Raw genomic sequence first — 27,613 nt, 5'->3', positions numbered from 1 at the left:
GTATTTTATTCCTTGCTGTGAACCGCCCAGAGAGCCATAGGCTAAGGGCGGTATAGAAATGGAAATAAATAAATAAATAAATAAATAAATAAATAAATAAATAAATAAATAAATAGTGAGTGCTATTTCCTAAAAGCACTGCAGTGGCACTAGGTCCCAGTCCAGGTGTCAGTACTAATTTGCAAAGCCTTAAATGGCCTGGGAGCCGAAGCCTTCACCCAATATGAACCATCTCAGGCCTTACAATCTGCAAGGGAAGCCCTATTAGTGGTCCTGCCACCTAATTGGTGCTAACCTCTGACAGGGCCGTTCTCAGTAGTGGTCTCCTGCTTACTTATTTTTATTTATTTAAGGCACTTGTATACTGCTTTATCATTTGCATTTCTAAGTGGTGTACATAAAATAAACCATACAGAATAAAACAAAATCATCATAAAACCAATCAGAAATCCAAACACTAACTTGAAATACCTGCTGGAATAAGTGTGTCTTTGTCACGCACCTGAAGTTCAGCAAGGAGGGTGCCCATCTAATCTCAGTTGGGAGGTAGTTCCACAGGCTTGGGCTGATGACACGTGACTGTACGGCTTCTGGTAGTTATGAGCTGTGCACCTGAGCCATGAAGGCCATCAACTGAGACCCCCCCCCCAAGATCTCAGTGATTGGGCAGTGGTGGAAGGGTTCAGGTGGCCCTTAAGATACTCTGGACCCAAGGTATTAAGGGCTTTGTAAATTAATACAAGAACGAACCTGGCCCAGTAACAAATGGGCAGTCAAATGGAATGCCCTCCTTGGTGAGGTGCATCTCTCCCCCTTGTTTGTTAATGTTTAGGCAAAATTTAAAAACATTTCTGTTTACTCAATCATTTGGTGGCTGAAAGATATTGGGTATTGCACAAGCAGATTTCCACTCACTCAGCAGGACTCCCCCTTCTCTTCCTCTCCGTGGCATCCCAAAATCTGCTCTGGAGGGCCCCCTACCCTCTGGAACAGATTTTGAGGGTGCACGAGGGCCTGGTGGTGGCAGGGGAGGACAGAGAAGTTCCACTGTACATGCAGAAGTCTCTTGTAATGAAATGAAATTGCCACGCTGAATATAACCCATTGTTTCTGGCAACTTTGAAATTATTAGTTGTGAGGATATTTGGCTTGGGTTTTTTTACATTTTTTTAAAAATTGTATTTTTATATTTTTGTTTGGCTTACTTGGCTCCTTGGGGAGGAAGGGTGAGATAAAAATATAATACATTATGAATATTATCCATTCAAACTCACACAAGGATATATAGTGCAACTATCCTGTATTGGACATACTGGGTGGTAATCAGCAGTAGTCCTACTCAGAATAGACCTATTTAACTTAATGGACATGGCTAACAGGTTAATTTCAGTGGGTCTACTCTGAATAAGACTTATTTAAACACAAATCACTGATGCCAGTTCATTGGTTTAAGAAGTGTAAGATATAAGCACTTGGCCGTTGTTATTGCCAGTTGTCATAGATGATACAGGAGGTATTGTCCTCTATGAACATCAGTTAATTTAAGTTTTTACCACAGTCCAAAGAATCATACAGCTGGCTTTCTTTGCCCAGCAATCCTCTAGACCAGTGGTTCTTATCCTGGGGTGCATGCACCCCCGGGGTGCAAGACACTTTTTCTAGGGGTGTGAGGCCTAACCAAAGATTTTGGAAAACTGTCATTTATCTTAGCTAAGTTAGGCTAAAACACACATTAAAATAATTAAATTAAATTTAAAAATGAACAGTATTTTTTCAGGGGGTGCGAGAGCATATTTTGGAAATCCAAGGGGTGCTGGCAGTGGAAAAGGTTAAGAACCGCTGCTCCAGACCATAAGCAGCAACCTCCCATGCCTTGCCACACAACCTGTTCCTGAACGTTTGGAAAGTCACAAAAGCAATAAAACATGGAGAAAAATCAAGTCTTAAGGCTTGTTTGATGCATGCAAACGCTTAAGTATATTGGAAGCAAACTTTTGAATAGTGTCTGCAAGTGCACTTGGATGATCCATAGAGACAAAGGCTAAAGCAGTGCATATAATAGGGAAGGGCTCTTGGTGCCAACATATACACACAAAGGTTGTCTTCTTTAAAAGTGCTGAATGTGCTTATCTGTTATATGACAGATTGAAGGATGGGTCTAATAAGTTACCAAAACCTTGTTGGGCACCTGAACAAGCTATAGGGATGAATGAAGAGTCAGGTTTTACTTGAGTTGATAATGGCTGATCCCTAAAGTTTTAGCAGACATGCTAACAGCCTTCTACCATCCAGGCAGCAGACAATATAGTCCAGAGGCCCACATAAATTTTATGAGTGTTGAATCCTACCATCCTGATTTTATTAAACTCATGCTCACTTGAATCTACCTGGATAGTTTAGATCACATTCTCAGAAAAACTAAACCAGCACATTTATCAAAGACTGCAAAAATTTAAAAATTCTTGTTTTTTGTGTCTTGCCCTTTTGTCTACATACAAAAGCTGTCTTGGTGGTGATTGTCCTGCCAAGCAAGACTTCTACAGTGCTTGATCATGATGCTAATTACTTCTGCTGTGTGATAGGTACTTTCTGAGAAGGGCTTTTCATCACTCAAGATCCTGCCCTCAGGGACACTGACTTTTCTTCTCCTGGAAAATTGTGATAGTTTAATTATTAATTATGCCTAATTCCTAAGCATGTAGAACCCTTTAAGTGCTAATGTTTTCCTCCCTCTGGTTTGATTGTCAACAGTGATAAACTAAATGCCCTAAGGAGACACAAAGAAAAACTGGAGGAGAAAATAATGGATCAATATAAGTTTTATGACCCAGCTCCGAAAAAGTAAGTTTTCACAAGCTGAAATGTCATATGTGTCAGCCAGAAGAAGTGCTTTTATCTGTGTGAAGGCAACTTGTAAATGATCCCTTTGTGAGTAGAAAGGTGGTGGCGGCTGACTAAAATCCTCAAAGTCTAGAAATTTTATTTATTTATTGAAGCATGGACACTCCCTTTTAGAAGATCTTGGTAACTTTGATCATGTCCTAATCAGTTCATAATGTGTAGATACAGTGTTGGTAACTTTAAGGCAGGGGCGAGGAACATTTTTCAGACTAAGGGCTATATTCCTTCATGCGCAACCTCCCAGGGGCTGCATCCTGGTATTGGGTGGGAGCAAAACCCAAAAGTGGGTGAAGCAACAGATACAACTCTTACTTTGTACAGTTGTTGTTGTTACGTGCCTCCAAGTCAACCATGACTTATGGTGACCCTATGAATCGACGACCGCAAAGAGCATCATTTTGGATACTCTGTTCATAGGGTTTTAGTGGTAAGAGGTATTCAGAGGTGCTTTACCATTGCCTTCCTCTGAGTTTGGATACATCTTAGTGTGGTGTCTCAGCTTTGACCATTCCGCCTTGGGTGGCCCTGCTAGGAGTCTAGCCTGTTGGTCTAGACTCCTGATGGCATTGCTCTCAGCTTCTTCGACATTCTCAAACCCCCTCACCATGTTAAGGTGTACATCCTAGAGGGGGACTTAGTACAGTAGGCTACATTTTAGCCAAAAAAAGCCAAAGGTTTCTAGACCCCACCACCACCCCTTCTCTCCATCCTCCATCCAGGCAAGCAGGATGCACTATCACAGATCAAGGACGCATTCCAGCCAGGCAAAACCCACTTGAGGAGGGTGTAGAGCTGAGCCAGTGATGGTCAATGACCTGGGGTGAGTCCCAAGAGCCAGAGAGGAATGCCTACAGGGCCACATTCAGCCCATGGGATGAAGATTCTCTAGCCCTGCTGTATAAGACTCATAGATAAGGGCACTGGTGTTTATATGTATCTCAACAGCAAGCAGGGACAGTGTTAAATTGCAGGTAGATTGGTTATGTATGTAAAGAATAACATTATTGCTGACTGTTCCCTTATTAAAATTTGCCAATCACAGGAAAAACCACTGGATCGGAGCTAGAGCTTTGGTTAAACTCATGAAGCCAAAGAAAGAGGCTACAAGAGAACGATTGAAATCTTCAGCAGAGAGCCCTCCATGGCAATCAGAAAGCACAGAGACAGCAGGGTCACCATCTCCTTCACAGCTGCCCAAGCAGCAGGAGAGTCTGGAAAACACCTCAGCAGAGTCCAGCTCATTAGAAGGCAGAAAGCAGAATAATGGACCTGTGGGCAAAGGTAGGTGGTCTTGCACTTAATGGGTAATTCATCAGCTTAGAAATTCCATGCTGGATTGTTGGTGCTAGCAAAATTTGCTAGCTAAGAAAAAATTAAAGGTGTGATTCAGCAACAGCTCAGCGTCTCCCGAGTGCCACTGAAATCAAGTGGGAAATCAGTAAGAGCTAAGCACTTTTTTTAAAAAGTGGACTATTTTAAATGCATTTTCATGAACATTTTTAACAAAATAAGGTTAGGAGCCTAACTGAGGAAGATAGCAACGTAGCCCATCTTGTGGAGATGATAGAAATTAAGGGAATAGTGGTATATTCTAGTTGCACAGTAGTGAAGAGAACTGTTTGGTGGACCACGTGATGGGGGCGGGGGCAGATGTTGTGATAAGAAGATAGGTTTGGAAATGTTCTCACCTTCCATTCACACATTCACTAAATATGGGGATTGTACATGCTGGCCCCAAACTCGGCACATTCTGTGGAAGGTTCAAAAAAGTGTGTGCATGCATGTGCATATGTAGGTGCATAGAGCCTGTGTGTGTGATTGGGAGGCTTGATGTCACAGGGTTCCCAGTTGGATGTGAAAGTCTACAGGGCGTATAGCCCCTCTCATGCCTTCTGCTGAACGCACAGTGGTAAAGCACAGCATGACCTCAAACCTAAGTCTACTGAATACAATACTGGTGAGAATCATGTGAAGAGAAGGACACGGTAAAGTCTGATGAGAGACGCTGGGGGAGTAGAGGGGGCAGAACTCAAGGTTTTGGTGAAATGGGTAGCTCTTTTTCTTCCTCCACCATACAAGCAGAAAAAAATATGCAGAACAGTTTCATTCTAGAATTCTGGGTCTCTTTGGGAAGTGGACTCCTTTAACCTACAAGAAGATGGAAGTGCATACTGAGAATTCTTTGCTTCTGGCTGATGTTCTTGGCTACTCCATACAAAGTGAGATTGGCCTTGTGGTGGTGGTGCATCCATTGATTATCAAACTGTTTAGTTGGAGAAGGGGACAGTATAGTGCCGATTAACAATTTTCCAGGGCATTAAGCTCTGCCAATGAAGCCCTGCTCTTGACTGCCATGAATTGTGGATCCTCAGCAACTGGGAACCCGTGACTCTCCAGATATTGCTGTACTGCAACTCCCATCATTCCTGACCATTGGCCATGATGGCTGGAGTTCATGGGAGATATAGTCCAGCAGTGTTTGGAGAGCCACTAGTTCCCTATCTATGTTCAGCAAGGAGCAGAGCTTTTCTGTAGTGGCCCCTGTTTTTTGGAGCTTCCTACCATTTATTTGGAGGTTCATCAGGAATAGTCTCTCTTTTCAGGAGGGAGGGTGAAAATCAACACTTTGATGAAGCAAGTTATTTTTGCTATTTGGAGGTTTTTCTGATCCTCTGATTTGATTGTCCTATCATTGCTGCTGTTTGGTTAGTCTGTTGGTTTTTAGATTTTTGTTTAGACTTTTAGTTGTTTTCAATTTTGTTCTTGTTGTAAACTGCTTTGGCAGTCATTATGACTGAAAGGTGGTCTCTAGTAAATAAATTAATTCTGGATTACTGACAACTAATAGTACAATTTACACATTCCTATTAGACATGGTAGTTCTATGCATTTATCAGATTCTTACAAATTCGTCTGCTTATAACTGCATCTTGAATCAATACTTTTTCTGAATGTATTGTATTTGATCTAAAAAGTACTGTTTCTAAATTAACTATTGGGAATTGTTCATTCTATGCTTTGCATGCTAAAAAGAAAAAAGTAGTCCAAGGTTCTTCTCTAAAACTATAACCGTAGTTCTGTAAACTACAACATTTTCTGCACTCTGGTGTGGTCTGACTGTTAACAGCAGAGGGAGCAAGTGGGAAAGAAATAGCGGTACAGATGCAAAGTATGAAAAATGGAAAGGATCGCTCGTCATTAAATCGGTGCTGGCTGGAGTTTTTCATTTTGTGATCAGCTGTTGGTCAGTGTAGAATTGGAATAAGTTATGCTAAACTGCAAGAAACAATCATTGACTTAGAGGGTAAAAGTAACTTCCAGGAAGTTTTTTAAAGGTTGGTATTAATTAAATAACAGAAAGAAAATGTGAGCATTTAGTGAAATCATTCTGAATACTCTTCACAACTTTTTGTGCTGTACAAACATTTTTAAAAGAAACTGGGCATGTAGTTCCATCAATGTGTGTGATGACACACTGGATCTGGGAGAGGTGGAAGGTGTGTGATTTTGACTAAAGGAGACTTTTATTCAAAGGAAGATAGGCTTCAATCCTATTTGCACCTTACGGAAATTGTGTTTAAGTCCCATGGAGTACAAAGGTTGCCTACTTATGAAGCAATCTAAACCCAAGATCCTCCAGGGTGAGGAGTTTTTGGAATAGGTGGATCTGTGGCAGAGCTTAGGCTCAGCCGGCCCAAATCCCCCATTCCAGCTCAGCTGGAGATACATTGGAGTAAGTCCTCCATCCTGGCTCAGCAGAGGCTATGATAATTCCACAAAAAGGGGTCTAGTGGAGGTAAGATGAGGCAGGGGAGACTTACCCTATTCCAAACTCCTTTCAGCTTGGTTACATGACTTGGCAACCCAGCAGATGTTACACTGGCAAAAAGGGTGCTGTAAGTCAAACTCTGTGTTAAATGCTTGTTTTTTCTCTGCCAGGTTTGGGGGGCAGGTCAGAATTGGGGGGCCCACTCCTGGAAAGGAGTTTGAAAGAGTGGTAACTTACTCTGACTTAATTTAGGCCAGTATAAATTATGCTGGCTTCCTATAGTTAGGATTGCTTTGCCAGATTCACTTCACAATTTATACAATTCTGTGAAGAAATTGATGTGAAACCCTCATGTAGACCATAATCATATTGGCATAATATGTGACCATGCTACACATGCTGGTTTGCACAACACAATAAGCAAACTTTGGCTTACTGGAACTGCACAAACGTGCAGGGTCCCAGAGAGGAGCTTGTAATTGCTTTACTTCTTACCAGTCTCTCTCTCTCTCCTCTCTCTCTCTCTCTCTCCTCTCTCTCTCCCCCTCTCTCCCCTCCCCCCCCCCCGCTGAGCTAAGCCAAGGTTTTGCTTACTGTGTTGTCTGAACCTGGGCTGATGGCTAAGGTTTTTTCTTGCTAACCATGAGTTGTATTCAGAGCTTCACTGCAAGCCATTAACAGACACCTCTCCTGTGCTGAAAGCCAATGGGTTCACAGAAGGGCACCAGTTGGATACAACTCATGAACGGGAAATAATAGGCCCTCAGAGTCTACCTTAAGAAGAAGGAAAAAAGCCCTTTTCATTTACAAATTCTGTGAGCGATATATTACACAAAGTAAAAAAAATAAGCACCTGAATTCTATAAAATGTTGCTTGAATTCTATACATATAATTTGCTGATTAAGAAATACAGATTTGAATTGCAATTATGTGGAGCCATTTTTAAACTGTAGCACAGAAAAACAACAAACATGTCTATTTTATGTGCGACGTTACCATGTATGTTTAATCACAGATGCTAGTGGTTGCAGCTGTGCAATGTTGTTATCTAATTCCTTACCTGATTTAGTGGTTGGTGTAGAAGAAATAATTAGTCCTTTTTCATGTTTAGTTGGTCTCTTAGTTGTTTGAAATACATTTTAGTTACTTTTGTTACCTTTTTTCTTCTTCTTTTTGGGATCTCTGGGTGATAACAATTAGCTGCTCAACGCAAAAAGATTGCCTTTTTGAGAAGCACAAGCAAGCCCAAAGACAAGTCTCCTAAGTCTCCATCGAATCATCCGTCTCTCTCTAATCGCTTCTGGTTCTGGTCGTCTTCTGACATCCCATCCTCTTCTAATGAGCCACTTTCTTTCTCGGAAACAGGAGATCTCTAACACCTTCTTTTATCATTTATTTTCAAAGCCTTTCTGACTATTTAAATCACACCTATAACTTATCTGCACACACAAATTATAGATGCCCAGCATATCACTGACACAAACCCAATTCAAGATCAGATCAACTCAACATGGACTACATTTTCCCCTCAATAAGATGAAGCATCTTTTATTCCACACTATGGATCATTTCTTCACTACAGTACACTTTAAAGGGACATACAGTGCCCATATCTTTCACAGGGCTATTTGTGATGGCTCACATCATAAGTAAGTGAACTTGCTGTGTGCTTCAGTAATGTGTTGCACTCACCGATGTGCCTCATGTTCTGTCCAATGTGGAAATGAACTGCTGTTGCTGTGTTGCCAACAATGCATCCTCTTTAACCATATCTGCATATTCTGTATAAAGATTCCTTTTATCTAACACGCCTTTTGCAGTGCTGGCCTCCCCCCTTTCCTAATATGCTGTTTGTCTATTCTCTAACAACAGTACAATGTAGACATGGAAATACAGAGACACCTACCATTGTCAAAGATGGTTCAACGTTGTTACCTCTCTGAGAATGCGATACCTTAACCCAGGGATAGCCAACGTGGTGCCCTTCAGATCTTGTTGGACAATCTTGGCGGGCCAGCATGGCCAGTGGTCACCGGAGGGTAGAAACTATAGTCCAGCAACATCTGGATGGCACCAAGCCAGCTACCCCTGCCTTAATCTATGTCTCGTTTTTAGAAAATGCCAAACACTACTACCCTGTAGTAGGCAAACACCGTGGAAATTCATCTATTTTTACATCAGAAATATTTGTTAAAAGAAAGAAAGAGGTGAATGGCATGAACAATAGCTCTAACTCTACAAAATATGTTAAATTATTACTATTTCTTGTAAGTATGAGCAGCTGTTCTGAGCAGGCTGACACTAAACAGCATGTGCATCGCACCAGAATGAACAGTATCAGTCATTTTTGTATTGAACAGATGGCCATCCTTCAACATGTAGATGCCAAGCAGACAGTGTTGCTCAACTACCCTAAAGTTGTTTTCCCTCTTACTATAATGCAGCTATAGTGCATTATAATCTACAGCATAATGCTTTTTCTGTTCCCCTTTGAACTAATACACTCCTGCCTTTTAGTCTGGCTGGCTTTGAAACTTCGGCTTGTAGGCCCTGTAGCTATTTTTGGATGGATGGTTCATGAACCTCAAAAATGTGAGACAGTATATATGGTTGTTTTTTCTGCCCATGTTATGGCAGTGTGTGCACATTCTATTTATATATTTATTATTACATTTATATCCCACTTTTCTTCCAAGAAGCTCAAAGTGACATACATGGTTCTCCCTCTTATTTTTATCCTCACAACAACCCTATGAGGTGGGTTAGGCCAAGAAACTGTGACTGACCCAAGGTCACCCAGCAAGCTTCATGGCTGAGTGAGGATTTGACCCCTGGTCTCCCAGGCCCTAGTCCAGTACTCCAGTCAATAGACCACAGTGGCTTCTGCCATTGCACCATACACTTACATAGATATAACACTTGAACACAGCTTCCAGACGCTTTTCTCAGACTTTCCTTGTGCTTTGTAACTAGTCTGTGCCTTTTGTGCTAATTCACTTTTTTCTGTTGTCTATCCCAGCCATTTGTTACTTGTGCCATGTCCGATTTATTTTTCAGGAATTCAGTGGCATTGTTTGCAGAGAATCACCGTTTGGATTTGCACATTCCCCCCCCCTTTTCCCCTTGGTTGCTTTAAGACATACAAGATTCTGTATTATTTAATGAATTCTGCCTCACTACTACAGCAAATTTTTTTGTCATGTAGTAAGTAATTTAGGAGACAGTTTAAATTTAGGAGTAAAAATCCCAGCCTAACTAATACCATGTTAACAGCTATTGTATTAAAAAAGGAATTACACCCTGAAGAACATGATCTCTTGCAGGAGCAATATGTTGTACGGGGCATCATAGACCCAAATCCTGTTCTATTAACACCAAACGTTAATTACATGTTTATTGTATTGTTTAAACAAAATAGCATTTGTGCAATCCAGTCCTATGTGAGCTTACTTGAAATTGATCCCACTGAGTTCATTGGGGCTTACTCCCAAGTAAGTGTTCATAGGTTTGCAACCTTAGAGACATTTCAGTGCCCCACCCTCTTTTCATTTATGAAATGTTTTCCCTTCTATTCCTAACAATCGATAGGTTCTTATTGCACTTGCATCTGGTTACAAAATTGAATACAAATATAATCTCAGATAATAAACTTTAATGGTACAGCTTGAATATTCAGTGCATCTTTTTTATCGTTGTTTTGTGCCTGCTTGCTCCATTTGTAAGATAATGGATAGATATGTGTCTAGTTTTTGTGTGTTTTATTGTCTCTCTCTCTCTCTCTCTCTTGTTTTTCTGTCTTTTCCCTCTCAATATTAGTAGTTTCAAAGCCAAAGAGGAATTCTCATTATGGAGGCAGCAATGACCACATTGAAATGGCAGCAGATTCTGCTTTTAAGCAGTGCTGTGTGGAGCCAAGTTCCAGGACTTACTCTGCCTCAGCCACCTTCTTGGCTGCTTCTGGTTATACTCCCACCTCTAGACCACAAAACAGACCCAAAGGTAGGTGGCGTGGCTGACTTTACTGCAAGTTAACAATGGGGACTTCAGCTGCAGTGAGATTGAGGAAATACTTTCCATGTTCATCAGAATGAAAGCCACAATGTGCAGACTTTGCTTCATTTCCAACCTCCCTGTTCATACATGTTGCAGTGTGTGTTATACTAGTCAGCTGTTCATCGCTTGTGTGGGAGGAGAGGGAGAGCACATAAATAGAAAACGTAATGTGTCTGTTGGCCTTCAGCTTGGCTGATACCTTCAAGGACATTCCCTAATCTAGACATGTGATGGCTAGACAGTGCATTTTAAGGGCATGCTCTTTGTAAGTTCTTCATATGTTCTGCAGTTGACCTTAACATTGAAATCCGGTGTATGCCACGAGATACGGGACTCCTTTCCTTTGCTTCTCCCACTGGTCATGTGTCTCTGCAGTGTGTTGCAACCTTGGGGCGTTTGCAGGTGGTACACTGGTGGAGCACACTGTTGCTGCCACATGGCAGAGAAGGTTTTTTTGGGGAACACGTATTAGGAAGCATCCCTTGTTAAGTGTTCTAAGCAGCTCCCCCTGCCCTGTACTTCCATCCCAGCTCTTACTGGTGTTGAAACCCATGACCAGAGTTAGCATTTGGACCTGGGTCAGATTGGACAGGTTGCATTAGACTTCTCTTTATGCAGCACGCCTTTGCATCTCCTTTTATATGGGCTGATACCATTTCAAAAGTTAAAAATCTTGGCTAGACATGTCTGCTGGTTTTGACCATCTCTGTTCACCATTATGTTCTTATATCTAACCTTCTATCCAGGCCATAATTCAGATGGTGATCTGTGTGAAAACTTTCCAGAGGTAGAGCTTTCAAAAAGGCAGCACAGTAAGTTAATAGCTGTTAACTTCTTTGTCTTTGATCCTGAGCATAAAACACTGAGGGGGTGTCCCCAAACCCCTGCAAGTGCCCGGGGGAGGTGATAAGTGGGACGGAAGAGGTGCAAAAGCCCCATTCCATGAGCAGAGTTCCATTCACAGTTCTTAGGTCCAAGGCAATATAATGGGAAAGAAGCAGAGATTTGTTCATTGCTACCAAGCAGTTGCTTGGAGCATCATGAGAGAGTATTTTGCTCTCCAGTGAGATTATTCTAGAGTAAAAAATATTGTCTTGTTTCTTTCTAATTTAATGCAGCTTGGGAGGTGGTACTCATCCTAGGCTCTAATGCCCCTCTGCTCTTCCCCCACAGTATCAAGGCCAAATAGCTTAGAGAATAGTGAAAATGCATCCACCAGCAGCTCCCCTCTAAACGTGAAAGGTAAGATATTTTCACAAATATCTGTATTATATCCTGGCATATATTCACCTAATACTGCACTGGAATTCTAATGCATTAAATTTTAATCTCACAGGGTTAGGCCCTCTTATTAAAAAGGGATAAAATGGATTTATGAAGGATAACGGTTAATATTCCTGATTACTGTATTACGTCCAGTATCCAAGGCAGTTCGCCGCTGAATACTATAATTATTATTATTATTATTAATTTATTTATACCCCGCCTTTCTGCCAAAGGCCCTCAAGGCGGCTTACAAAAAACACAAATATAAAAATACAATATAAAATACATCAATAAAACAATACAATTTACAAAATACAATTTACAAAAGTTAAATAACTGCTCTTAGGCTAACAATGTAAAATGCACGACACGTGAGGGAAGCGGGACAGGGAAGAACAAGGAAAAAAGCACGCTCAGGCACCAGTTCTCAAATTACAGTTCTTATCATGACCAGCTGGCATGGAAGCAGGTAGCCTGATAGCATGGTGGCTACGGGAGAGGGCAATGGCAGCTAGTCGCTCAGCAGAGGTGATGAAACAGCTCACGGATGGATCAGCTTTGGCATGGAAACAAAACACATCTTTGCTGCTGAAGCCACGAGGCATCCTGGCAAGCACGTTGCGCAGCGCCCTCCTCCCCTGCGCTCTGCCCCTCTCGTTCACCTCTTGCTTGGGTTCCTTAGCCACCATGAGGCTACAGAGACGCTGGATATGCTCGGGGTCAGCGGGGGCCGGCCGGCTCGACTCCAGGTACACATCTAGTTGCTGGGGATTGTGAATGGAGAGAGGGCTCTTGTCCTCAGGTCCTGCTTGTGGGCTTTCCATAAGCATCTGGTTGGCTACTATGGGAACAGTAATGTGATTGATTTTAGGTCAGTGGTTCAGCGTCTGTTGATTTGGATGCCACCTTCCCATAAAATTGTGCCTGAAGTGGATCACTTTGTCCTGATGTATTACAATAAGGATAACAAATGAAAAAAATATTGGAAGCAATTGAAATATCACTAATAAAAGCAAAAAAAAAATCCCTCAATCCATATAAACACTATAGGAAACAATACAAATAAGCTAACCTAATTTAATGAACATATGGCCATATTGTCCCTTGTTCTTTGGGGAGGACATTTTGGGTAGTGCCCAAAGAAAGCTTCTTCATAGAGTTAAAAGAGAAACAAGTGAGTAACTTTGATATGTTTTAATCTTCTGGCACAGGTTCTTTTGACCACATTCATGGCCGATCAGACAGTCTCAGCAGTGAAGAGACTGTGCTGAATAAAGACATGCCTGGCTCATCTAGAGACGGCCTTTTTTGTCCCACCTCATCTGCTATTGGAAGTTCAAACGCTAAGCACAATACTTCCCTTACAAGGAATAGTATGTTCCCATATGACATACCTCAGAAAAGTAACCAAGCCAGTGTGCACTCTATTAGGCATCGATCTACTTCTCCTGGCAGCGAGTTGGTGACTTTGGAAGAGTTCCTGAATGAAAGCAACAGATTATCTCCACTTAATGTAAGTACCTAGAATTCCATTTATGATTTGAAATTATTTATTCAATGAATGATTGATTTGTGATTTATTCAGTGAGATGAATAAATTGATTTGTACACAGTAAACTCTTGTGTGTTAATTTAAATCAGGGGTCTGGTTCACACATGGGGCCCCCTGTAGGAGCTCTTTACGCATATACAGTGGCCACCAACAGACCAGGTAGCATTATGTCCAGTATGCAACTTACTGAAACTAATTTTAAATTTTACTTTTCTCCAATATTAGTATAATAAAATTTGTAAGCAGGTGGTTTCATCAAGTCAAATAAGACCTTCTCTTGCCCCCATGGAATCTAAAAGGTGTATCCAGAGATCCTTTACCATGTTGTAAGTCATTTGGAGACCTTCTGGTAACAAGCGACTAATAAATCTAATAATAGTATTGCAGAGAAGGCTCTCAGATCATGTTTTGAGTTCCATAAAAGGCAACCCAATGATTGTGACTGTGCAACATCTTTATTCCTCTTTTGCCCATTGTACTGCTTGGGAATTGCACTGCTCAAGACCTTTTGATTATGCGGTACGTGCATGTGTTCACTTGCAAATAAATTTACCCATGAGTATGAATGCCAGAGCATCTTTTGTAATAGCATATTGCTGTAGCTACTTGTGAATAAATGTGTTCATCTACATGAATCTGTTGGGAGCAGTCATCCAAGGATGTGGGCTGGGCTGCCAGCAGTATGCTGATGATACCCAGCTCTACATAGTGGTCACATCAGATCCCAAGGATGCAGTGCAGGTGCTGGATTGGGGGCTCCGGGCTGTAATGGGCTGGATGTGGGTGAACAAGCTGAAATTAAGTCCAGATAAGATGGAGGTGGTGTTGGTGAGCAGAAATGCTAACCAGGATTGGGGTTGTTGGCCCACTCTGGATGGGGGTGCACTCCCATGAAGGGGCAGGTCCACAGTCTGGGAGTCCTCCTGGATCCAGCCTTGCTGCTAGAAGATCAGGTAGCTGCTATGGCCAGGAGGGCTTTCCCTCAGCAGTGGCTGTTGTGCCAGCTGCAGTCCTATATGGACGCTCAGAACTGACCACCCTCACCCATGCCCTAGTCACCTCGCGTTTGGATTACTGTAATGCACTCTATGTGGGGCTGCCTTTGAAGACTACTCGGAAGCTGCAGCTTGTTAAAAATGCGGCTGCCAGGATGTTAACTAAGAAGAGCCACTTTGGGCACACTGTGCCTGCACTACAAGAGCTACTTTGGCTCCCAGTTTGCTTCCAAGTACAATTCAAGGTGCTGGTTTAGACCTTTAAAGCTCTAAATGGTTTGGGACCTAGGTATCTATCTGTCTGCCCATCTTCCCCTCCTCAGTCAAGCCCATAGCACAAGAGCAAGGGAAAAGGGCCTGTTGCAAATGCCTTCTATATCTGAAGCCCAATTGGCAATTACTCACAACAGAGCCTTCTCTGTCATGGCCCCTGGACTATGGAATGCCCTCCCCTGTGAGGTAAGATTAGTCCCCCTCTCTTCTGATTTTTATACGGCTGCTGAAGACCCATCTTTTTATCCAAGCATTTCGTTGAATTTTTACCACTTTGTATTGATGTTTTTAAGGATTATATGGATTTGTTTATGCATGGTTATTTGTATGTTTTTGTATTTTTACATTTCTATATGGTTTTATGTATGCTTTGTATTTTTAAATCTATGTAATCCACCTCGGGACTTGAATTCAGGGTGAGAGGGTAATAAAAACTATTAGTCTGTGTCTGTGTTAGAATTGCTTTTAATATGTCTTTTAATATCTTTAACCCTTTTTTAAAAAAATACATGTTTTTAAAGTTTTTTTAAATGTTTTTAACGTTTTGTTTTAATGTATTTTAAGGTCTTTTAATGATGTTTTAAAGTGTTTTTAGTGTTTCTGTTTGCCGCCCTGGGCACCTGCTGGAAGGAAGGGCGAGGTATAAATAAAATGATAAATAAATAAATAAAAATATAAATTTCTTCTTATTATTTATTGTGGATAGATCAATGTGATAGCCCACTGAAATTATTTTTCATTTTACATTTATCCATAAGCTAATTGAAGCATAGAATTTTTGAGACATCTCTGAAAGCTAATTCAAGTGCGTTTTCCATTTTCAGATAAGCGATTTTTATCAGCTTCATGTTTCTTTATTTTTTCTTCTTTTCTCAGGACATATCCAGTAGAGATGACTTCCTGAGTGACTACTGCAGAAAAGCAAATGAATCTCCATCTATTGGAAGTCAGCTTTCTCAGGCAAATAGGAAGGAGACAACCAAGATGCGCACCATCTATGTTACTCCAACCATAAAGATGCCTGGCACTAATGAAGATGGAAGGCCAGCTAAGCCAGGTCACTATGTCAAGCCAAACCTTCAACCAACAGAACTGGAGCTTGTGGCAAACTCCCCTGGTTCCTACAAGCTTACTCCTGCATCTCAAAGGGGGGGATCGAGGCAGATGGCGCAGCCTCAACAGTGCAGTACCATGAACAAGCAGATCTCATCATTGAACCGCACATTTAGCCTGGCTTCAGCAGACCTCCTCAGAGCCACTGGCCCAGAGGCATACCGACGCTACGACAGCCTTCCGAAGCCCACAACTGCAGATATCCAAATGGGCAAGGACTCAGACAGCCAGATTCCTCCACTGCCTTTAGCTGGTGGCTCTCAGGTCTCTCTGAGAGAGAGGCCACAGTCTGCAAAGGTGGTAGGTTCTCTGCAAAATGTGGAATCTCGTTGTCGACAGCTTGATGTTAGACGCCTGTCTCTAGCACCTCCAAAGGATGAGAGGTCGCTCTCGTTCCCTCCATTTTCTTACTCGCCCACCACTTCCAAGGATGATTTGAACTCTCAGCTGCAGGAACGAGCAAAAGCAGGTTTGGAGCAGCACTGCTCCCCTCCACAATATGCTGCTTCTAAAATCAAATCCAAGCCGGTGTTGCGGTCTGGAGAAGTGGCCACAGTGACTCCTGTTAGGGTTGTCTCCAGCAGCACAGAAGGGGACAGTCCCCAAGGGTCAGGCCCAAGCGACACCTCTCATACCAAAGGTCGATTGCCAGAAAATAAAATCCTAGCAGGGGACACTGAAGAAGCAAACAGAGGGGTCAGCTCCAAGGACCCTCCAGCCTCACCAGATCCCCATGCTGATCAGCAGACTGTTTGGTATGAATATGGTTGTGTGTGATGCTGTCTTATCCTCTCCCCCCCCCCAGTTATCCCAAGGGATGTATAATATGTGCTTTACTACTGGAAATTGGGTGACTTTGGGAGCAATGGTTTCTCTAAATACAGAGCCACTGCTTGTTGTCTTAACTGTCTTCTAGATGCTTACAGAGTAGAACAGCCTTGACCAACCTGATGTCCTCCAGATATTTTGGTCTACAATTCTCATTAGCCCTAGCCAGCGGTCAAAAACTATGGGAGTTGTAATCCAAAACATCTGAAAGGCATCTGGTTGGGGAAGGCTGGTGTAATAAAACAAAATGCATTGATGTGTAACTGAGGTAAAATACTAAATTGCCAAATTCTCTTGTGCCTAGAAGACCACATGGACAGCTTAAACATGCCCTTTTCTTCCTGCCTTCCCTGAAACCCAGAAATTAAGCTGAACTCCCAAGAGCACAGAGGGCTTACCATTTTGCTTCTCTTATATTGCCCTCTGACTCTGTTGCCCGTTATTAATTGGAAAATTGTGTATGTATGTGTCTTTGTCTACTGAGGTCAAGCCTTACTGAAATATTACTCAGTACAACAGGCACCTCCCTCTTATTTTGAAATGACAGGTGCTTTCTTCTAAGCTGTAAGTCTTTTGTTGGGTCTGGGTAAAGCAACTTCTGTTTTAAAAGCAGGGTGTGGCTGAATCATGGTGGTTTCTGACTGATGGCTATCGCATCATTAGATACATACAATAGAGGCCTGTTAAATGTCCTGGGTTTTTTTGTTGCACCTGCATTTTGGTGCAGTGGAGGTGCTGTATTTCATATATGCTTAATGTTTTATGAAAAACACTGGAACTGATGCACCCTTTTTGTGGGGTGATGCCTCCTTTAAACAGTGACTCTCCATGCACTAGAATAATGTATTTACTACTGCGTACATTAAACATTAAATCACTATGTGGATCTGCTGGGTGTCTGAGGAACACAGTTTGTAATTCTACTTGCCTTCTAATGTGTACAATTGCTTGTATCCTAAATGATATGTAGCAGATTCTTTTGATGAACTTATGGCTGCTGCAATCCTCAAACTAGTTTGTCCCACTGGAGCCAGTCATATTAAGTAGTTGAGTTTTTCAGGCCAAGCTTATAACTCTGTTAACCTGATCTGTGTAGAAACCAACATGCATTTCTATGCTCATGAAAGAAATACTTTTTATTCAATCATATTTATGCCCAGCTGAAAGTCTTTTACATTGCATGAGCTTCATTGAGTGCTTATGTATATCTTGAGCGTATGTGTGTTTCTGCAGTTTTGCTTGTAAAGATGCTTTTTTTGGTGTGAGACAGATTACATTCTAATTGTAAAAGTTCTCCTAATTTGTGATTTACTATAGGGAGAGAATACACAAATCTGTAACAATTGCACACAACCAGTGACTAGTGTGTAGCAATCATATTGTGAGAAGAGTGAGATTGTTTATAATAAAGCCTTTTAAAAATACACATTTCTGTCAATGTCTCTCAGAAGGACTGTATTAATAGACATTGTCAAAAAAAGATGATGGACTTTTCATTTTGATTCCCTCATGTTATTATTTATAGACATGCATGAATCTGCTTCTTACATTCGCTTCCAGACAGCGTCCTCCAACTTTCTCTCCAGAGTTTTCTTTCTCAGACTTGCTTATACCACAGCAATTGTGGAGACAAAGCCTGTAACAGTTTTAAAAAATAAATTCATAACTCTTTTTTTAAGGGCTCCCATACATTCATGGACCCGTTCTTTAACTGGTGCTCACGTTTTGTGTAGGGTCTCCTGGTCTTTGACTTGATGGGTTTTGTGCTTGCTGAAACTTAATTACATAATTCAGCCTCTTCGCAGATGTCAATAATTTTATTAGTTTATTAGAAGGGTTCTGTACAATTCTCTGGGAGGGCTCTGTACACAGGCCTGCAACAAAGTTTCCCTTACAACAAGGGAAAAGAAGGAATAGACTCGAGGAAGCTGATCTATACTTATTATGACAGTACACAGTTAGTTCACTGTGCCTGACTTTGATGTAAAGTGCTGCACTGAGCAGCTTGGAGTCACACTTTTTCGCATCACAACAACTTTGTGAAGATGGTTAGGCTGGGAAATTGAGATGACCAAGTCATACTCCAAGTAGGCCCATTGAAATCAATTGGCTCCGGTTCATTTCAGTAGGTCTACTCTGATTATTACTAATGCTGGATATAATCTAGTTACTTTACTTAGCTACCCAGTGAATTTAATAAAATCATAGAATAGTAGCATTGGAAGGGGCCTATAAGGCCATCGTGTCCAACCCCCTGCTCAATGCAGAGCGCCCCAAATTCAACCCACAGCATCTCCATTTACAACAGAGGTTGGGAATATTTTGCAGGGCCACATTCCCTTCCTAGGCAACCATCCAGGGGCCACGTGCCTGTGGTGGGTGGGGCCAGAGGCAAAAATGGGCAGAGCAAAGTATGGCTGAGCAGAATTTTTTAAGAAATCCCCATCCAAGCCCAGAATGATGGGCTTCTTATACCTACATATCTTTCCTAGCAGTTTGATTTCTGTTGTTGGTAAAAAATAGTTGCATTATGTTGTTGCTGTTATATTAATCAACTATTAGAAGCTAATGAGTCCAATCCAGCTCCTCTCCTCTGTGCGCACAAATGGCCCTTCCGCAAACACAGCTCTGCTGTCATGACAGCTTACATGAGTAAGGGAAGGAGGGTCAGCCAAAGTGGACAGACAGGGAGGAGTGGATGCAGTCAGCAACTGAACTGAATTAAAAACGACTCACAAATTATAAGACATTAGTCATAAAGCTACTAACACATTGGGTGATCCAGAATATAAAGGGCATGTGTCAAATTTCATGTTCCCCACTTATTATTTCAGTGCAGATGAGAAAAAAGGAGAGAATGGCACAGAAGTTCCTTTTATTAACAGGTTGTGTCCAAAGCTGTGCAAGCTGATTTCCACTCATGCAGCAGGACGTCCATTTCCTCTCCTCCCACTGTGCACTTCCAAAATCCGTTCCATAGAGGAAGTTCTGCTGTGCACGTGGAAGCCTATTGCGCACACTACAGCATTGGGCACAACCCATCATTTCTCTTTTGTGAACTTCATTGGAAAGTATGGCTGATATTATAATGGTACTGTATGCTTCGTGATGAATATGCATGAATAATTTATTTTCTGGAACTCTGTACTGTTGTACCAATAACCTGGGCCTGAACTGGCAGTGACTATCGAAGAAAAAGATCTTGGGTCATAGTGGATAGCTCTGTGAAAACATCAACCTTAGCATGCTGTTACAGTGAAAGGGAAAATCTCATGCAAAAGATGATTAGAAAAGCGATAAAAAAAAATTAATGGCTTTATACTAATCAACAGCAGGGATGGAGGATAAATTTATTCAGGCTGCATTTTAAAGGGAACCAACCTAATTTGCCAGTCCCAGATTTATATGTCATTCAGCCAGATTATGCACTTCTCTGAATTTTGTTGATACAGTTCCAGCTAAGGGAAAAATTAGAACAAAAACTCCTATTTTAGAGTAAGCTTATGTACAAAATACTTACTTTAGGGGAATGCATACAATTTTGAATGTGATTTTTCATTTTTTTTAAAAAAAAATCACAAGGGAGAACAGAATAAACTGCCCAGAGAGCTTCGGCTATGGGGCGGTATATAAATTAAATAAATAAATAAATAAAATAATAGAACTATGATTGGGCACACACAAAACTGACAGAACAGAGATAATCTGATTTGTTCATCCCTACAGTGTAGCCACTTTTACAACACTCCGTGTGGCTCTGTGTTACTGGTTGCCTCATCTTTAAATAACTGCAGTGTCTTACATGTAGGGCTGCCTCTGAAAACTGTTCAAAAGCTTCTGTTAATGCAGAATGGAGCAGCTAGAGTTTTGGGCTATATCTCACCCAGTTTTAAAGGACTTCACAGGCTATTTGCCTCTGCCCAACTCAAAGTGCTGGTGCTAACCTTTTAAACTGAATTACTTAAAGAAGCACCACCTCCCATACCAACCTGTCCACATGCTAAGTTCACAGCCAATGCCTCTCTCCAAATAATCTCTCCCTCAGACATGAGGTTTGTTTCAGAGAGGGAGAGGGCTTTCTCTGCAGTGGCACCCCAACTGTGGAATGCCCTTTGCAAGGAGGTTTGTCTGGCACCTACTCGCTGCTTTTAGGTACCAGGCACAAACTTTTTTTTAACCCAAACATTTTAAAACTTTTTTTTTTACTAATCTCTCTGACTTTGAACAGAACTTTTGTCTGCTAGTTGTTTTTAGTGTTTTATTCTATTTGTGTTTTTAATTTTTGTAAACCACCTTAAAATCTCTGATTACAAAGGTTTTCCCATTTAAATAAATGGGAAAAAATGGAAATGGACTGCCTTCAAGTCGATCCCAACTTATGGGCGACCCTATGAATAGGGTTTTCATGGTAAGCGGTATTCAGAAGGGGTTTACCATTGCCTCTCTCTGAGGCTGAGAGGCAGTGACTGGTCATGGCTGTGTGGGGATTCGAACCCTGGTCTCCCAGGTCGTAGTCCAACACTCTAACCACTATACCACACTGGCTCTCTTTAAATAAATGGAGCACCAAAAAGTTTGCAGATTTAGAAAAAGTGCATAAAAGTGAAACCAAAATTTCTCAAGGGGGTGAAAGTCCTTGCTGGGGAAAGCCTAAATTAGCCTTTGCCAACTTGGTACCCTCCAGATATTTTGGACTACAAATCCCATCAGCCCCAGCCAGCATATGCTAAAAGCTTTTGGTCCCAGGGTATGGTTCCAAGGCAGACAGGGCCACTACCTTGCTGAAACTAAGCAGGCCTGTGTCTAGTCAGCACCTGGATGGGTGACTACCTGGGAACCACATGTTGGGTTTCTGAATAGAAGAGCAGAACAGAAATGCAAAGGGAAAAAATGAGGGCATTTAATAATTATTAAAAAAATGCAGAGGTCCATAAATTGCATGCATGGTGTGGAGCAAATGAATGAGGATTCTACCACCACACCACTTCCTCCTACAAACCTGGAACTCTTGTCATTAAATTGTTAAATTCAACATACTTCCTCACAGCAAAATGCTGTTGGTGGGTGGTTCCTCTGACTGGCTGAGTGGTGTGCAGCCTGCTCTAGAGGGGATCACACTTCCTCTGAAAGATCAGAATCATAGTTTGGGTGTACTGGATCCGCTGCTGTCGCTTGAGGCACAGGTGGCCTCAGTGGCACGGAATGCCTTCCATCAGCTTAGGCTGGTGGCTTAACTGTGACCCTGTCTGGACAAGGATCACCTGGCTGTGGTAATCTATGCTCTGGTAAACTCAAGGTTGGATTATTGTAATGTGCTTTATGTGGGGCTAGCTTTGAATACGGTTTGGAAGCTTCAATTAGTGCCGGATGTGGCTGCCCAATTGTTGACGAGTTCAAGGTGATCATATAACACCAATTCTGTTCTGGTTACACTGACTGTGTGTATGCTTCTGAGCCCAATTCAAAGTGCTGGTTTTGACCTATAAAGGTCTTTATGGCTGAGAACCCCAATATTTTCTGGAACACCTAATATGAACCTACCTGGACCATTATATCTTCTCCTGAAGCCCTTCTCCAGCTCCCCCCTCTGAGGGAGGCAACGAGAGAGGGCCTTTCAGTTGTGACTCCCATCTGTGGAATATGCTCCCCAGTGAGGCCTGCCTGGCACCTTCATTGATGACTTTTCGGTGCCAGGTAAAGAATTACTCCCCCCCCAGGCATTTGATTTGTTGTTTCATTGGTTCTGTCTGAACAGAAGAGCCTCGTGGATCAGGCCAGTGGCCCATATAGTCCATCATCCTGTTCTCACAGCTGACCATGGGAAGCTCACAAGCAGGACCTGAGTGCAAGAGCGCTCTCCATCTCCTGCTGTTTTCAGCAACTGGTATTTGGAAGCATTCCTTCTTGTCTTCTTGCATTTCTTTTGCCAGAATTTGTGTTCCTTTTTATTCCTCAAGACTTGGACAGGACTTCCATTTTTTGAACGAAATCTTCTTGCCTTTAATAGCTTCTTTGACTCTGTTCATTAACCATGCTGGCATCCTCTTGGCCCTGATGGTACCTTTCCTGTTCTGCGATATAACTCCAGCTAAGCTTCTAATAATATGTTTTTAAACAATTTCCAAGCCTTTTGGAGTGATTTGACCCTCTGGACGTTGCCTTTCACCTTTACTAATCCCCTAATTTTGGGGAAGTTTTCTCTTTTGAACTCAAATGTGATGGTGTTGGATTTTCTTGGCAATTGGCCATTTACATGTATGTTTAATTTAATTTAATAGCTGTATGGTCACTGCTCCCAATCAGCTCAACAACACTTGCATCTCTCACCGGGTCCTGGATGCCACTTCAAATTAAGTCCAGAGTTGCTGCCCCTCTGGTTGGTTCCATAACCAACTGTTCTAGGGCACAAGTAATTTAGAATATCTAGAAACTTTACTTCTTTGTCATGACTGGAACACATATGCAGCCAGTCCGTCAGGGTAGTAGAAGTCACCCATTATTACATTTCCTAGTTTGGATGCTTCCTCGGTTCCATTCTTCACCTCAAGATCTCCAACAGCATTTTTGTCAGGTGGATGACAGAATGTCCCTAATACTAAATTACTCTTGGGGCCAGGTATCGCCACCCACAATGATTATGTGGAGGAGTCTGCCTCTTTGGGGGTTTCTCACATGCTGGATTCAATGCCCTCATTCACATTAGTGTGACACCACCTCCACTACATCCTTCCCTGTCCTTCCAATATAGTTTATATCAATATATAGCTTATTATAACAGCTGGTATAGCACAGTGGGGAGGAGAGCCTGGCTGGGAGTCCAGAGTCTGTGAGTTCAAATCCCCGCTCGTGTCTCCTGGGTGTAAAAGGCCAGCTAAAGATCACCCCACAGTGAGTGGCTCAGGGGTTACGTGCCCTGCCGCCTGTGCAGCCGTGGGCAAGCTGCATAGTCCCAAGGAGCCCAGTTGCCCCCCAGCTGGCAGTTGCAGACAAGGAAGGGGCTGGCTTGTGCAGCTGTGGCAAGCTGAGCAGGCCCTAGCCAGGTGCGGAGGACTAGCCTCAGAGAGAGGCAATGGTAAACCCTCTCTGAATACCCGCTTACCATGAAAACCCTATTCATAGGGTAGTCATAAGTCGGGATTGATTATTATTAGTATTGCTTTTGTTGTTATTTGAGGATAAAGTCCATGAACACATGGCTATTCTCTTTGATGGATCTTCAGGTTCAGAGGCAGCAAGCCACTTGAACACCAGATGCTGGATGGAGGTGGGGGGGAGAGAACAGTGGGAAAGGGTTACTTTCTTCATGTCTTGCCTGAGGGCATCTGGTTGGCCCCTGTGAGAAACAGGGTGCTGGACTAGATGGGCCTTCAGCGTGATCCCTTAAGGGCTCTTCTTATGTTTTCCGGAATGACAAGAGCAGCAGCTGCTCCTCCTCCTCCTCCTCCGTCTCACTGACAGCTTAGCACTGTGCTGGGAAGAGGCGAGTCAGCCAAGAGCCACAGTCTTGAAGGAGAGAGGCAGAAGCTCTGTGCTGCTTCCCAGGCAGGGAATTTTCACAACTCCTGATAAGGCAGACCATCCTTCCTTGCAGGTGAGCCTTTCCTCTTACTATTTTAATAAATAGTTATGAACATTGGTCAGCAGGAAATGTAGACCGTATTTCTGGTTCTCTTCAAACTATTATGCCTGCACATTTGCCTCTGAGTAAGCCACAATGGGAACTATTGGGGGTTACTTCTGGGTAGACATGTATAGCATTGTTTTATAAAGGTTATTTCTGAAAACTTTTGAAAAGGTGGATTAAATGTAGCATCTAACTTAACTGTTCTTGACATTTCAAAGGAAAAAGCAGTTGCTGTGGTTAAGAGTTCTCTGAAATAACTTGGCTGGTTTGTGACATTCAGTGAGGATGACCAAAGTATTTAGATAAAAGATGTAACTGGCTTTTTCTATCTTCACTTGATCCAGTTGTAACAAGTAGGGGGCAGGAACTACTAAGGCTATAATCCAGAGTACATTTACCCTGAATGTAGTTCCACTGAACTCAGTGGGACTTACAAGTAGACACACATAGGATTGTGTTGTAAAATCCTTGTTTAGAAGAGGAAAGTATGTACACACTTCAGCAGAGTGCCCCCTGTCAATGTTATCTGCTGTTTTAATATCCCGAGGAAAACATAAGAGTTTGCTAACTAACACCAGGAAGACCTGGTTCAGTCTGACAAAGGATAGTGACCAAACCACTTTATTGAGAACACACACACAATAGGCATGAGAAAAGCCCATCAGAAATCTGCCTTTGCAATTGCTCCCAGGCTTTGTGTAAAACTTGGGACCGGAACTGAACCAGACTCTAGTGAACTGGAACACAAAAAACACATACTAGGTTCCTAACATTCCAGCAGACGGGATTCAAATGGTGCCAATCTGCTTTGAAAAATCATGAAGTGAGAAACGTGCACATAGCATCCCATCCCAGAATCATGGGATAGCTGTCTGGGGCAGTGCGCAGGTGTGCCTCATTCCCCAATGTGTCAGTTCCCCCAAGTCGAGCACCTTTTCACACACACCCATTGTTCCATTCACTTAGGGAACATGGAAAAGGAGCTGTAACTGGGAAAACTTTTAGGAACAAACAAATATCCCCCAATTCAACAAGATGCAGAAAAGGAGCCACAAAATTAATTTTTGCTTTGGGGAGCAATTATAGCCCTGACTTCCAGACATTCTTCCAGTATTGCTAGTCCATATGGCTGGCATCATTTCTCCTTACCTCCCCAAATGAGCCATTTTTTAAAAAAATTGTCATACAAGCTAATCCCAAGAAACCTTTAAGTGTTTTTTTTTCCATTTAGCGCAGCAGCACAATCAGGGTTAAGTGAGTATATGAGTGAGTAAAATATTTGCTGTTTTTCAAAAAAAAAACTCTTGCTTTGTCACCTTCAGCTTTGACATGTCTGGTCTAAGATGTGTGTAAGTATCTGAGCCTTAGCTGGTGACATTTTTACTGCACAGGAAACACCCTTCCTCATCCAGTTTACTAAACCTCTTTCCTCTCTCCAGTCAGACTCCTCTTTCTGACCAATTTCCCCCACAGCACCCACAGTGGGAGACTCAGAGGCATTTATTTATTTGCACTTTGTTCCATCAGGCCGGGAACAGACCTTTGCCAGCTCAATACTATAAGCCCTGCCTGTTCTGTCCCCAGTTCAAAATCCCTATTGTTTTCATCTCCCTTTGCCTCCGTCTAAGGACTGCTCCAAATGTGACACATTTCCTAAAGGGAAAAAAATCCTTGTGTGTCAGAAATATCGTACAAACAGAACATGCATCTTTTTATACGAGAATATTTTTTCACTCATCTGTCTTTGTTACTCTTATGTATGCTGTGGAGGCGAGGCAACAGCAAATTACAGTTTCTCAGTATCTATAGAGCAAAAACATAAGTGCGATGCATATTGTTGCACATTTGTCAGGTGAAATGAGGGCATTTCAGGAGGGAAGCAGCATCACAGGTGTATACTCCTCCCATGACTTACATGCATTATGTGCACAGAGAACACCCAGTGTGCAACTGTATGCACAGAACACTCTCTATGGCTACAAACATCCACCATATCTTGTTGGTCACCCCCCCCAATCAACTCCAGCTAACATGGACAATGGTCAGGGATGATGAATGTTGAAGTGCAACAATATTTGGAGGATCACAGGTTCCCCATCCCACCTCTGTGGCAGCTTTCCCCAACTTTGGGTTCCCAGATGTTGGATTGCAATCCCATATTCCTCACCCTGCATGGGCAATGATCAAAGATGAAGGAAGCTGAAATCTAAGAACATTTGAGAACCCAATGTGGGGGAAGGCTGCTGTATACAATTGGGAAAACCCTAACTTTGCAGGGCTCCAAACCACTTGCATACAGCTCTATGTGTACAGGTCACTCTTATTCATGTTCTAATAAATACAAACAGATGAGAGGACAAACCTGCCACCACAATTATTACTTCTGTCCCCCATCACTTCATGCCAACACATGTACATCTCATGCAGAACTGAGTGAAGGGTTTATAATTGTAGGAGGAGCCATTTGCTTTCCAGAGGCAGCATGAGAAGAATCTCTGATGGTGGTTTGTGTAGTTGATAACATAGTGATGGCTGACAGTTGAGTCTCTAGGCCTCAAGGTATTTTCTGTTAGAATAAACAGTTAAGTTCCATTAGTGACTGTTTCTGTTCTTACTGGAAGCTCGAGAACACCTCTGACTCTCTCAGAGCAGACATAATAGCCATTAGCTCCTTCATTAGTGTGGCTGAGACATCAGGTTAAAACTCCGCTGCTGCACAGGGCTTTTGGAATACTGTAATGGATCATTAGTCGTTCATATGCCCTATCTGTTTGTTGTTGAAGTGAGTATTGCTAATGGGTTTTACAATATTGCATGTTAAAACCGATGTTTTGAAGCCGCGTTGTAATGGAAAGGTAGGGTATACATATCTTAAATTTTAAAAATATATGATTACTAGTGCTTTGCATCCTGCCACCTACACAGAAGGGCTTTCATGCAGGAAAGGTTTAAAACTGCACATTGTTTGCTGACTTACAGGCAGCAGGATCAACTAGACAGGAAAGGTCTGACTAACTGATTTTTGTAATTGTATCCTGAGCCCATTTCATCACTTGGCACAATTTGCATGCACAATTTCTCCTGTCGTATAAGACAATAAATATGCACATTCATAAATATGATTGTAATCACTGTTTGTTGAATGGGCACTGATGATGTACATTGTCCCAATAAAGAACAATAATTATTTTTAAAGTAATGTTAACATAGCACTGACCACAGACAAAGATGAGCTATT

The 27,613-nt window shown here is 42.1% G+C and overlaps 1 protein-coding gene across 4 annotated transcripts in view; it reads left to right on the top strand.

Annotated features, from left to right (window-relative positions):
• The window catches only part of CCDC88C (coiled-coil domain containing 88C), a 172,293-nt gene extending 154,118 nt beyond the window's left edge, over positions 1-18,175 (top strand). For 3 of the 4 annotated variants that reach the window (XM_061611965.1, XM_061611967.1, XM_061611968.1), the window contains 7 exons: positions 2,752-2,841; positions 3,944-4,182; positions 10,488-10,670; positions 11,471-11,536; positions 11,898-11,966; positions 13,202-13,503; positions 15,687-18,175. In XM_061611965.1, the coding sequence (XP_061467949.1) occupies positions 2,752-2,841; positions 3,944-4,182; positions 10,488-10,670; positions 11,471-11,536; positions 11,898-11,966; positions 13,202-13,503; positions 15,687-16,700 (1,963 nt within the window). In that variant the 3' untranslated portion in view covers positions 16,701-18,175. The remainder of the gene's footprint in view (positions 1-2,751; positions 2,842-3,943; positions 4,183-10,487; positions 10,671-11,470; positions 11,537-11,897; positions 11,967-13,201; positions 13,504-15,686) is intronic. The other variant, XM_061611966.1, reaches the window with a different exon arrangement.
• Positions 18,176-27,613: the final 9,438 nt, after the last annotated feature.

Source organism: Rhineura floridana, chromosome 2, assembly GCF_030035675.1.
Source record: "Rhineura floridana isolate rRhiFlo1 chromosome 2, rRhiFlo1.hap2, whole genome shotgun sequence".
Classification (NCBI taxonomy): Eukaryota; Metazoa; Chordata; class Lepidosauria; order Squamata; family Rhineuridae; genus Rhineura; species Rhineura floridana.
This window is presented reverse-complemented; position numbering and strand designations above follow the sequence as displayed.